Source organism: Elephas maximus, chromosome 3 (assembly GCF_024166365.1).
Source record: "Elephas maximus indicus isolate mEleMax1 chromosome 3, mEleMax1 primary haplotype, whole genome shotgun sequence".
NCBI lineage: Eukaryota > Metazoa > Chordata > Mammalia > Proboscidea > Elephantidae > Elephas > Elephas maximus.
This window is the reverse complement of record NC_064821.1, coordinates 66,679,866-66,693,788: the sequence shown is the minus strand read 5'-3', so window position 1 is coordinate 66,693,788 and position 13,923 is coordinate 66,679,866. Positions and strand designations below refer to the sequence as shown.

The 13,923-nt window shown below is 49.3% G+C and overlaps 1 protein-coding gene across 1 annotated transcript; it reads right to left on the bottom strand.

Moving 5' to 3' along the window:
• Positions 1-1,289: 1,289 nt before the first annotated feature.
• CATSPER4 (cation channel sperm associated 4) lies at positions 1,290-13,610 on the bottom strand. The gene is made up of 11 exons (XM_049875905.1): positions 13,450-13,610; positions 13,282-13,356; positions 12,688-12,831; positions 7,065-7,166; positions 5,915-6,012; positions 5,627-5,747; positions 5,287-5,420; positions 3,779-3,953; positions 2,785-2,996; positions 2,306-2,465; positions 1,290-1,343 (listed from the first exon to the last, which is right to left on the bottom strand). The coding sequence occupies exons 1-11, from the start codon at positions 13,519-13,521 to the stop codon at positions 1,290-1,292; spliced, it is 1,347 nt and encodes a 448-aa protein (XP_049731862.1). The 5' UTR covers positions 13,522-13,610.
• Positions 13,611-13,923: the final 313 nt, after the last annotated feature.

The window sequence follows — 13,923 nt, the reverse complement described above, 5'->3', positions numbered from 1 at the left end:
CAGCTGGGCAGAACTCTGGGCCTTTCAGCTTTCCTCCCATCCACCACCAGGGAACCTGGGTCTTAGGAACAAGGGACATAATTAATCCCATCAGTCCCCCATCTCCTGGGCTGAAAGCTGGCTATTTGATTTTAGAGATAGAGATCAGTCTCACCCTCTCCCCACTATACAAATGGAAAAAATGAGGCCCAGTTAGTTGCCCAAGGACTGAAATCCAGGTCTCCTGCCCTCCAGCCAAGCTCTTCCTATTGCCCATGACTGCCACAGGCTTCTCAGACTCTCTCCATTGTCTAGTTCAGGAGCCTGCTGTGGCTTTCAGTGGCTTTTGGTATGAAGGTCTCAAATAGGCTTCACAGGTCCTAAGTTTCCCGCCAGACTTCATTCCCTGTCCCCTATCCACAAAATTCCCCTGCTTTTCTCCAGCAAACTTCAGTACTCCTCTCCTCTACGAAGCCTGCCAAGACCCACACTTTGCCTCAGGATGGAGTTACCTGTACCTGTGTAACTTGGTCAATGGTAACCGCATTAGACTAGGGCGAATCTCCACCTTTAGACAGGGAGGCAGAGGGTAAGGCTATGCCTTCGTCCTCAGGGGATCCCAACAATGAGGACAGTCTTTCTCCCCTAAAATTTTTTGACCTGAAGGGCAGAAATTGTATCTCTACCATTAGTCAGGAATTTTTAGGGCTGCATATTCTCTCTCCCATGAGACTGGAAGCTCTTGAGGGCAGGCTGTGACTCTCCTGTCATACAGACAGGATTTTAGAGGAAAGGATCTGTGTTGCCCCCCACCCCCAGTCCTGAGGCAAGTTTTCCCCAAGGGGGCTGAGGGATACCCCCAGTCAAACACTAGATCTCAACACAAAACTTTATTGTCAATATACAGATGCCTGGCCCCACCAACCTCGCCTCTCTCCTCTAGGTGCTTGGGTGTGCCCAGTCCCTGCCCAGCTCTGGGCTAGAGCTGCTGGCCAGGAATGCCTATGCTTAGGCCAAATCCCGCCTGCCTTGGCCAGCATCCTCCTTCTGTGCTCATCCTTGTTCCCATCCAGCTCCCTTCTTCATCCTGGCTCCTCTGGACCTGGGGCTCACAGGCACAGGCCCTGGAGATGCTACCACCTTCACAGCTCCACCTTCACAGCCCCAGGCCTCTCTGCCTGGGTGTAAGGCCATTCAAGGGAGGGGATAGGCTCCAGCTAGGCTGTGCCAAGCCATGCTAGGGATGCAGGAAGATGCAGCAGCTGGGTGCACTGTGTGTGTGCAGATCCCTTGGCTCCCATCGTGCCCTCTCAGTGGCTGGGCCTGTGTTTATTATGGAGTATATTTGTGGTGGATTCCTGAACCTGCAAACCAAGAGGTCTTCTTGTCAATATCCCTACCCTGACGTGGCGGACTCTCCCTTAGTCCCTCCCTCCAACCTCATATGATGCCCCATCCAGGCTTCCCAGGGAAGTCCTTCATGTGTCTTAACTCTAGCCTGCCCCCTGCCCCTCTGAGCTTGGGAGACCACACTAAGGACAGTCACAAGGTTCCCGGTCATTCTATCCCAGCCAGACAGTGCAGGAGGCAGGGAGAGAAATCAAATAATGTGGGTGCGTACCTTTTCTCTCCAGAAGCTTCCTCCTTTAGAAGAGGAAACAGGAGAAGGAGGCTGCTCTTATTCAGCCCAGACAGGACTTAGTTGCCCTAAATACATGTCACTAAGCAGGAATTGAACCGGTCACACTAAGAAAGGCTGGGTGTGGGGGCCTATTGCTGTTAGTTGCCCTAGAGTCAATTCCGACTCAAGGCGATCCCATGTGTGCAGAGAACTGCTCCATAGGGTTCTAAAGGCCGTGACCTTTTGAGAGCAGACCACCAGGCCTGTCTTCCAACTCTCTGGGTGGGCTCAAACCACCAACATTTTGGCTAGTGGTCAAGCCCTTAACAAAAACCAAAAAACCAAACCCACTACCGTCGAGTCGATTCCGACTCATAGGGACCCTATAGGACAGAGTAGAACTGCACCATAGAGTTTCCAAGAAGCACCTGGTGGATTCGAACTGCCAACCTCTTGGTTAACAGCTGTAGCACTTAACCACTACAGCACCAGGGTTTCCAAGCCCTTAAAGGGTTTGCTTAAATTGCCCAAGGGGGCGAAACCTGACGGGAGTGGGCGGGGCCCCTCATAGAAGGAAAGGGTGGGGCTATCGGGTTTGGGCAGTAGCCCCAGATGATGGAATAGACAGAAACCTTGACTCATGGGCTGAGGCTGGGCTGGATGGGGCGGGGCCAAGTCTCATTGGGTAGGAACAGCAAGAGGCACCTTTTCCATGTTCATGAGCGCGGTGAGCAAGTCTTGCTGGCGGTTGTGGATGTCAACGGAGGTCCAGCTCTCCATCTGCAGGTTCAGAGACATGGCCCTGTACATCATCTCCTCTTCCTGCTCCTGGTTGAAGCGTATGGATCGTACCTCGTCCACAATCCTGGGGGCGGGGCAGTGTGTAAGTCCTGAGGCTGCCCGGAGTGGGGGTGGGGGGCAATCCTCCCACCAATTCCCTGGGGTTCAAACCCCTCGCCCTCCTGCGCAGCCCTGAGAGAGATCCAGGCCGAGCTGTGACCTTGTGTGAGATGGAGGGAGTAAGAGATCTGAGTTCCAACTCTTTCACCAACAGGCAACTCACTTAACTTCTCTGGGCCCGGGGGTCCGCATTGTGAAATGGGGAGGGCGTGAGGACAGAAGATTGAGGCCATGCCCAGCCCTGACTCACGGGACTAGGGGGTACCCCCCAGTACCACCCCTACGTGTTGAGCTCATCTCGGATCTCCTTGTACTGCATCAAGTTCTCCTGTATCGCCTCGAGCACCAAACAAAAGTTGTCGCACGTGGTCTCCGAGAGGTTCGACAGGGGCCCCCCAACCAGTGGCTCCTGGGGAAGGCCGGATCTTGCCAAGCGGGCGGTTATACAATGCACCAGTGGCAGCTGGCTACCCTCGTCCTCTTCCTCGTAGCCTGTCTGGGGAGGAGTTGGTGGAGTGGAGAGGGGACTCATGGTTCAGGCTGGCACCCCCTCCCCCAGCCCTTTCCTGCTTGGTTTCAGGGAGGATCGAGTTTTTTAAGGATACCAGGGTTCTAAGGCCTTTGTCTCAGCCCCAACCAATCTTAGCCTCCCCACCTTGCGGGAGCCAAACCTCGACTACTCAAACCCTTCCCCCACTTTAAAGGGAAATTCTCACTCCCTTTCAAAACTTAGCCCCTAAACCTCACCCCTGATAAGTCCTGCCCAGCAAACCTCTAAAGTCACTGGTCTCAACATCACTTTGGGAAGGACCCTTACCCCACCCCCAACCTTATGGAAGCTCTACCCCTAAATGAATAGGACTGTAGCTAACATTTATTGAGGGCTTTTTCTGGGTACTATGGTCAAGTACTGTGCATTAAACCATGTAATCCTAATACCCCTATGAGGTAAGCGCTATTCTAATTCCCATTTTACAGAAGAAGAGGTCAAGGCTTAGACTGGTTAAATGACCAGATGCCACCCTGCTGTTCAGACTGTGGTTGCCATAGAAACATGATATCTAGGAAATTCCCAGCCTTCAGAAACCCTAGTCAGTGAGTTGGCACTCCAGGTGGGGTGGTGCTGCCTCCAGGTCTCAGGCTTGGCTTTCTCCAGACCCCTGCCCATGCACACTTGCCCTTAAGTGTATAAGTATACACGCACATTCACATATGCTCCATTTGGCATTCATACACACACTCCCTTCTCCTCCCTCCTGCCCTGCCCATCCCACTCACCTCACTGAAGTTTATTTGATGCTGGTGCCCTTGCTGTCCTCTCTTCATCATCAGCTCCAGGTTGGTAGTCACCACGACGACCAACAGGTTGATGCCAATGAAGGCACCAAGGGTAATGAAGATGACAAAGTAGATGGCGCCCCCAATCTCCATTGCATACTCCCTCTTCTCCATCCTGGAGATGGCAGGCAGGGGCTCCATCACCTCCCTAGCCCCTTGAGCCTCAGTTTCCTCATCTATGAAATGGGGACAGTATCCCAAGGCCTATTGGATCTTCTGCCTGCCTCACTGCTGTTGTGCAGATCTAATGTGTGACTCCTAATCGTCACAGCAGCGGCTCAGCACTGAGCACCTGCTGCTGCCAGAGAGTTGACCAGTTCTTAAGCCATCCCTGCAAGGTAGGGATTTGTACAGCAACATGATCAAGTTTCATCTCTTAGTGCTTTATATTTTTTTACTGTGAAAGCAATACAGGTTCATTACAGAAAGATCAGAGGCAAATTATATAGGCAAAAAAGAAAAAAAACTCATCCACTCTTGAGTTAGCTACTATTGATAACTTGTTACAAAATCTCCCATAAAAAAAAATCTTTCCAGATGTTTTTCTCTCTCTCTAAATATATATAAAATAAAAGCAGGACGACTCTGTGCCAGGCTCTATGCTAAGAGATCTATGTTTTGTTATTGTTAGCTGTTGTTGAGTCAGACCCTGACTCATGGCAACCCCATTTATATAGATTTTCTCTATCGATCTTCGCAGAAATCCATGACATAATTAATGCTGTAATCCCCAGTCTACAGATGAGGAAACTGAGGCTCAGAAGAGAGATGAAGTGACTGGCTGGAGGTCACACAGCTAGTGTGGTAGAGCAAAATCTCAAAACCCAGTCCATCTTTATTCTGCAGTTTGTGATTTTTCCACTACCTACACTGTAATGGAAAATGACTGGGGGAGCCCTTCACCAACTGGGCTTCTACCTTCACATGAAGCAGATAAAAAGAAACCAGTCAGGGGAATTCACTCCCTACAGTAGACTAGAAACTAGGGCTTAGACTTAATGGCCAAAATGACCTTGGGCAGCAGATCTAAAAACAAATGAGATGAGACCCTAAAGTTCCAGTTTTGTGGGTTCCAGTGTGGGCTGGGAGACTGCCCTGTGCCCTAGGCTCAGCCACAGACCTGCTCCCCTGTCCAAGGCCTAGCTACCTAGCTCTTTAGCATGATGAGATGAATCTGTATGAATAACCCAGGGGTGGGACTTTGAATGTGTGGGGTTTCAAGAGGGGCAGGGTATCTAAAAGCTGACCACAAACCTAGAGGCCCATCTCCTTTTCCCCAGTGTAAAGGTCCAGACACCCACTCCAGCTGGGCCATCTTTATCCCAATACCAGAAGTCTTCACTCCCATTAAGAGCCCTCTTCCTTCCCAGTCAGTTTCCCTGCCCATAGGAGCTCCAGCCTTTTCCTGCCAGGCTGGGATGGGGGCTGGATGCTCTATTGTCACTCACTGGAAGTCACTGTAGATGTCCACCCAACCGTCCTGGGTGATGCAGATGAAGAGGGTGTACAGTGCAACCTGCATGTTCTGGAAATGTTTGGGCACGAACGCACCAAAGAGGGTGACCCCAAACACGGCAAACACCTGCAGGGAGACCAAGGCCCCGCCCTGACATCACCCAAGGGCCTTGGGAACAGGACATGACAGTGCCATGCAAATGAACACTGCCAAGGGAATTGAGGGGATTCAGACCCACAGGCCTCTCCCCTTCTCCAGATACCTCCACCCACAATGACCCAGGGACCCTGTTCAAGGACGGGGAGAGGTTGGAGACGGGGGAGGGCACTGACCAGCATGAAGAAGAGGATAAGGGTCATGATATTGGCCATGCCAGGCACGGACTGCACGATGACATGGATGATCCGGGCCAGGGGCTCCACCGCCATGCACACGTGCAACAGACGAAGCACCCTGTGGCAAAGCCTCTCAGGGGTGCTCCTTGACCCTTCTCAGACCCCTCCTCCTCACTGCCCCACCACCTGCCCTGAGAGGCAGGGTTGGCTGCCAGCTGGTGACAACCTCTCGCCACACTCCGGTTACAGGCAGACCCCCTCTTCCCTCCAGAACTCCCAGCTCACCTGAGGGTGTAGGTGACAGCGATGACATCTAGTTCTTCAATGAAGGTACCCAGGAGCAAGATAAAGATGATAAGGAAGTTGAGGATGTTCCAGCCGTCCTGGGGGTGGGCCAGCCCCAGTGGGGTCTGTCAGGCCCAGCTTATGGGGGCATACTGGGTCTGCCCTCCCCACACCCCAAGGACGGGGTGGGTCTGCCGTTCCTCTGGGAGCAGGCCCAGTCAGCTGCCATCCACTGCTGTTCCTCGCCCTGCTGCCCCCCAAGCATGTGACTGAATACACGTGAACACACTGTCCCATACATGTGGCAACAGCCAAGGGCAGCCTCAGAGACATACAGTGGAGACCCTCACGTCTATACAGCTAGTTCCACCTTGGAAGCTGAGTGCCACCTTGGTTAGCACACTGCTGAAAATGGCCTTGCCCTACAGTTAGGTGCCTGAGAACGAGCACTCTAGCCTGTGTGTGGCACACACCACAATAAATAATAAAATGAAAACAAATACTAATGGAAACATCAAGGGACACTGCTTCAGTAGCAAGCTCAAAGGCAAAATAGCTCTTAGTACAAGGAAGGGTGACACTCAGCAGAGGGTTCTATGGAAAATAATGCCTATGGCAAGCACTGAAGTTGTACCCCTGCAGGGGTGTAGTGAGGTTAGTGAGCCCCCAGGGGCAATCTCTAAATTGCACGCACCCATTCAAGCACCCAGAAGCAATCTCTAAGTTGCATGCTCCCCACCCCCACATTTCAGGATGAACAGACATTGGCAATGTGTCAGCAGAAACACCTTTCCCTCTCTTCTCCCGCTGCCCCAGTCAGGCATCTTCCATATTTGTGGCATCTCAGAATGTCATTCCATGCCTTGTCTGGTGCCCCCTTGGACTTGAGCCTGGGAGTGAGCGATCCCCTCTGGCCCCCCCTCACTATGCCTGTGTGTCTACCCTGCTTCAGGAAGGACATTGGGCCATACCAGGGTAATAGAAAGTGCTCAGTGGTGCCCCCCCTTCAAGTGGCACCCAGGGCATGTGCCATACCTGCCATACACACATGCACACACACATCCATCCACAGTTTGCAAGGCCAGGGGCAGGGGTGGGTGGGCAGTCCCAGGGAGTAGGGTCAGTGGCAGGGAGGGGCCCAGAATCTCACCTTCCAGAAAATCCAGAAGCTATTGAGCCAGCCAAGGAGAACCTCACAGATAAGGATGGTCAGCACAATGTCATCTATGGTAGAGAACAACTCATAGTGTTTCTACATGGGAGACAGAGAAAGAGAGGGTGGGAGAGAGGTCAGTGGAGTGGGCCTGGGCAGGATCTAGGGAGAGAGGATGTCTTCAGGGGAGGGAGGGAAGGGGACCAGCCTTGTCCCTGGCCCCTGTTACTGCTGCTCTTCATCCTTAGCCTCTTCATCACTCCCTTTAAAGTACGCTTTCCATGTATGTACCAGGTATGTGCTAAAACCATACATGCATCATTTCGCCTTACCATCACCATCACCCTACAGAGTAAACTTTAAAAATCTAATTTGTTTTTGTTGTTGTGGTTGGGAATATATACAACAGAATGTGTATCAATTCAACAATTTCTACATGTACAATTCAGTGACATTGATTGCATTCTTCGAGTTGTGCAACCATTCTCATCCTGTTTTCCCGTATTGTTCCTCCCCCATTAAGATAAACTCACTGCCCCTAAAGTTTCCTATCTAGTTTTTCAAGTTGAGGTCGGTTTGATCTCATATAGATAGATATTTAAAAAAAGCACAATGCTCAAGGCAGACGTTATTTTCTAGTGAAGCTAAACTACTGTTTGGTTTTAAGAAGACTCCAGGGAATTTTTTTTTGCTTTAAGGTTTAAAGACTATTTCAAGGATAATATTTTCCTGGGTTCATCCAGCCTCCATGGCTCCAGAAGTCTGGATTCTATGAGAATTTGAAATTCTGTTCTACATTTCTCTCATTTTGATCAGGATTCTTCTATAGAATCTTTGATCAAAATATTCAATAGTGGTAGCTGGGCACCAACCATTCAGTTCTCCTGGTCTCATGGCAAATGAGGCAGTTATTCATGGAGACAATTAGCTACACATTCCATTTCCTCCTCCTGTTTGTTCCTGACTCTCTTTCTTCCTCTTTCGCTCCAGGTAAATAGAGACCAACTGTACCTTGAAGGAGCCCTGGTGGAGTAGTGATTAAAGCGATCGACTGTTAACCAAAAGGTCAACGGTTTGAAACCACCAGCAGCTCCACAGGAAAAAGATATGGCAGTCTGCTTCCATAGCGATTTATAGCGTTGGAAACCCTACGGGGTCACTATGAGTCAGAATCGACTTGATGGCAGTGGGTTTGGGTTTTTTTGGTTGTACCTTGAATGGCTACTTTCAAACTTTTAAGGCCCCAGGCACTACACAACGAACTAGGAGGTAGAACAGAAGCACTGAACAATTAACTGGGTTGTCCCATGAAACCATGACCCTAAACCTCCATACCAAAGAACCAAATCCCATGAAGTGCTGGGTTGTACATAAGCAACCACAACAGCTACTTTTTTTGTGTGTAAATATATCTATCAGACAACTTTTGCCAATTAAACTTTTTACAGGTGTCCAACTGCAGAGTAGATTTTATTCTCATCTCGAAGATGAGGAATCAGAGATGTGCCCAAGGCCACACAGCTAGTCGATAAAAATTGCTGTCTGACTACAAATCTTTACTCCCAACCTCTAACCACCACCACCACCGCTTGCTATCAACTCAATTTTGGCTCATGGTGACACCAAGAACTGTGCTCCATAGGGTTTTCAATGGCTGATTTTTCAGAAGTAGGCCATCAGGCCTTTCTTCCGAGATGGATCTGGGTGGACTTGAACCATCAACCTTTTGGTTAGCAGCCAAGTGTGCTAACTATTTGTACAACCCAGGGACTCCTTAGCCTCTAGAGAAGGGATATTTGGAAAAGGGAGTCAGGGAAGAAAAGCTCTGGGCCCTGAGGTTGGAGGACACCAAGCCGCATCCTCTGCTCTCTGGTTGTCCCAACCACTCCTGCTGCTCCAGCGCCTAAAAGCACCCAGGCCGGGTGTGACCGAACTCCTTGTCCCCTGACTCATGAATTCTGGATGCCCATCCTGGATAGGTGGATTGATGGATGGATGGCTGTGGTTTGTACAAAACCTGTCTCATCTTCACTCAAACCAGATCCTATTCCATTACAGTCAGTTGTGACCCCACCAGCCCCCAGCTCCCCAACTCCATCCTGACAGTCACTGAAGTTACCTTGACTTCCCCCTTTCCTCACTCCCATGACCAACAGGCTCATTGCCTCAAGGTTTGCTGCCACATACAGAGGCCTCTTGGTACCCACACCTTGCCACCACCCCCATCTACTGGCCAGTGCCAGGCTGGGCAAAGCTTCTTAAATCCAGATGGTAAGTTAAGGTTTATAGGTTCCCTGCCTGTTCCAAATTACTAAAGGGCTGTCATGGGCCAGAAATGTCTGTCTAAAACAAGGAAGAGCTTTTTGTCCCCTCAGCTCCACCCTCCTGGACACTGGAAACAATAGGCCTCCTAAATAGTCCTCCTTCTCCGTCATGGATTTCTATAGCCAAGTCAGAGTTGCCTTCCCGACCCACAAGCCTTCCATGGCTCCCTGAGGCCTGTAGGATAAATGTCAAACTTAATCTGGCATTCACAGGCCTCTAGGATCTGACCTTCATGGACACATATCTTATACTAGGGTTTTCAGCTTTTTTGACTGTGATCCACAGTAAGTACTCCTGCTCTCTTTCTCTTACATGAACATGTGTACACACACACACTTTATATATGCCTGTTCTAATCATTCTTTTTTTAAATACTGGTATCTGTACTCTAAACTGATTTTCTGATCCATTAATTTGTTGGGATTTACCCTCCACTCTACTAACTCTGCAAACCTTTGCAACTGGGTTTTGGCCTCCACCACATCAAAGACAGCTCTTGACAAAGTCACAAGAGCTAAATCCGAAGGATGCTTCACAATCTCTATCTTGCCTCTTCTGACCCTGTTGCCCACTCCCTTGTTGGTACACTCCTGGTTTTCCTCCTACTCCACTGGGCACTCTGCCTTGGTCTCCTTTTTTCACCTCTTCCTCAATTTTCCATTCTTAAGCGTGGAGGCTTTCCGCAAAGCTCTGCCTTGGCTTCTCTACTCTCTCAGTACTCTCTTCCCAGGCAGTCTCATTTTAAGCGTGGAGGCTTTCCGCAAAGCTCTGCCTTGGCTTCTCTACTCTCTCAGTACTCTCTTCCCAGGCAGTCTCATCCATTCCCTTATGTCATGGATTAAATTGTGTCCCCCCAAAATATCTGTCAACTTGGCTAGGTCATGATTCCTAGTATTGTATGATTGTCTATGATTTTATCATTTGATGTGATTTCCCTATGTGTTATAAATTCTATCGCTGTGATGTAATAAGACAGATTAGCGGCAGTTATATTGATGAGATCTACAGAATTAGATAGTGTCTTAAGCCAATCTCTTTTGAGATATAAAAGAGAGAAGTGAGCAGAGAGACAGGGGCACCTCATACCACCAAGAAAGCAGTGCCAGGAGTAGAGTGTGTCCTTTGGACCTGAGGTTCCTGCACAGAGAAGCTCCTAGTTCAGGGGAAGATTAATGACAAGGACCTTTCTCCAGAGCCGACAGAGAGAAAAAGCCTTCCTCTGGAGCTGACGCCCTAAGTTTGGACTTGTAGCCTACTAGACTGTGAGAGAATAAATATCTCTTGTTAAAGCCACCCACTTGTGGTCATCTAGCAGCACTAGATGACCAAGACAGCTACGTAGTCAACTGACTGGAAGAGATCCATATTTGTGCCCATTCCAAAAAAAGGTGATCCAACAGAATGCAGAAATTATTGAACAATATCATTAATATCACACACAAGTAAAATTTTGCTGAAGATCATTCAAAAGCAGTTGCAGCAGTACATTGACAGGGAACTACCAGACATTCAAGACAGATTCCAAAGAGGACATAGAATAAGGAATATCATTGCTGATGTCAGATGGACCTTGGCTGAAAGCAGAAAATATCAGAAAGATGTTTACCTGTGTTTTATTGACTATGCAAAGGCATTTGACTGTGTGGATCATAACAAATTAAGGATAACATTGTGAAGAACGGGAATTCTAGAACACTTAATTGTGCTCACGAAGAACCTGTACATAGACCAAGAGGCAGTCATTCCAACAGAACAAGGGGATACCACATGGTTTAAAATCAGGAAAGCTGTACATCAGGGTTGTATCCTTTCACCGTACTTATTCAATCTGTATGCTGAACAAATAATCAGAGAAGCTGGACTACATGAAGAAGAACATGGCGTCAGGATTGGAGGAAGACTCATTAACGACCTGCAATATGCAGATGATACAATCTTGTTTGCTGAAAGCAAAGAGGGCTTGAAGCACTTGCTGATGAAGATCAAAGATCACAGCCTTCAGTATGGATTGCACTGCAACATAAAACAAAAATCCTTACAACTGGACCAATAAGCAACATCGTGATAAACGGAGGAAAGATTGAAGTTGTCAAGAATTCATTTTACTTGGATGCACAATCAACACCCATGGAAGCAGCAGTCAAGAAATCAAACAATGTATTGCATTTGGCAAATCTGCTGCAAAAGACCTCTTTAAAGTGTTAAAAATCAAAGATGTCACCTTGAGACTAAGGTGTGCCTGATCCAAGCCATGGTCTTTCAGTTGCCTCATTTGCATGGGAAAACTGGATAATAAACAAGGAAGACTGAAGAAGAATAGATACCTTTGAATTACAGTGTTGGTGAAGAATATTGAATATACCATGGACTTCCAGAAGAACGAACAAATCTGTCTTGAAATAAATATAGCCAAAATGTTCCTTAGAAGCAATGACGGTGAGATTTTGTGTCACATATTTCAGACATGTTATCAGGAAGAACCAGTCCTTGGAAAAGGATATCATGCTTGGCAAAGTAGAGGAGCAAAAGAGAGGAAGACCCAGTATCTGCAATGATGGGCTCAAGCATAGCAATGATTGTGAAGATAGCTCAGGACTGGGCAGTGTTTTGTTCTCTTGTTCATAGGATTGCTATGAGTCAGAACCGACTCGATGGCACCTAACAACAACAACACTTTAAGCTGGACGTGCAGGACTGTCTCACATGCTGTCTCTTCTGCCTAAAACACTCTTCCCCACCCTCTTTGCCTGGCCAACTCCTACTCATCTTTTACTCTCAGCTTAAGCATCCACTTTCTCCAGGAAGTCTTCCATGACCTCTCAGAGAAGGTTGGATTGCCTTCTTTAAGCTCCCGCATATTTTGTGTGATGCTCAGGCATTTGTAATGACGTGTTTGCATCTGTCTGAGACAGGAACTCGGTCTGTTGTGCTCATCCTGGAACGCTGACATTCAGCACAATGCCTGGCACGGAGCGATTCTTTGGTGATGTCTGTTAATGAAAATTGGATACCATTGTCCAGGAGGCACCTGTTTACCTGCCACTGCTCACACCATTCCTTTCCCACCCTTCCTCTATGAATCAAATGTATTTCTCAAAGCCGTGATCCAGAGCACCCCCCATGAAGTCTTTCTTGGTCTCCTTCTAGAACCCCAGAAGCTCAGAACCAACAGTCCTTGAAGAGCATCCAGTCAACATTATAGACAGATAAGGAGCCTGAGACAAAGAGAGGGAAGTGCCTTGCCTCAGGCCTTTCAGCGGAGTCAGAGGGGGCGGAGGTCAGGCTGCTGTCCCACCTGGCCTAGGACGGAGTTGGTGCGGATAGCGATGGTGATGGCGTTGACCACCAGTAGCAGGGCCAGCAGCAGCTGGAAGGCTGGGTGTCGGAGCAGCTGCTTTACATACATGCGCGTGATGAACTCATGCATGTCCCAGGCATCCTGGGAGAGGAAAGGAGACCTTTCCTCAGGCAGGCGTCATTGTAGGAGGTCTCTGCCTGGACGTTGCTCTCAGTGAATGGGGGTCCCTGGGGAGGTCACTCTAGGGGGGAAGTTGCCTGAGAGGGGACCATGAAATGGGGCATCAGTGTAGAGGTCACTACCTAGATGACTTCTAAAAGTGGGTCACTGCTGGGGTTCTCACTGGGGTTCGTTGTGAAGGAGTTTCTTTAGGGTTTTCTACTGAAAATGACTATGGGAGTCATATGGGAATCCTGTGGGGGTGCTGCCAGGTGGTTACTAATATACCATGCAGTGGAGGTCACTGCAGGGATCACTGCTGGGGAGGGTCTTCTTGGGGGATGTTAAGAGGGCAGGGCCACCATCCCCGTGGGCACAGCTGCAGAAGGGTCAGAGGGGATCACTGCAGACTCGGCCCTGTCCCGCCCTTACTGTGTTACTAGTGATGTCCCGGCGATTGATGAGCACTTGCTCCTCTGTCCGGGCATAGGGCTCGTGTGGGGTCCTCTGCAGGGGTGAGGAGAAGGCCCATCAGTGCAACTGCTGCCTTCCCATACTCCACCCTACCCCACGGTACCCAGCTGGGCTGAAGCCACCTACTAGGATGGACAAAGGTTTGATGTTGATGGTGTCTGTGCATTGCTGCCACCAGATTTTTCGGGTGTTGTTCATAGCTGCTCAGTCTCCTACTCCTCAAGGAAATTTCAAGTGGCCTAGCGCCCCCTCGTGGTGATATCATAGAGGCGTCTGTGACCTCCAGCTCCACATTCTACCAAGGAATTCCAACCCTGAGAGAAGCTCCTCCCACTGTCCCCCTCTGTACCCCATAGAGGAATCCAAGGACACTGAGGGGCTGGGCTGGGGTCAGAGGTCAGAGGCCGATGGAAGTAGATCAGGTCACTTGCACTGCGCAGCATGGATGATGGAGGCACAGGGGTGTGTCCCTGTTCCGGGTCCAGGAGTTGGAGGTGAGGCTTGGCTAAGGGAAGAGAAAGCTCTCTTGCCCAGAGTCCTCCTTGTAGCAGAGCTTAACCTCCGCCCCTCCCCACCAGTTACTACAACCCACTGGCCCAT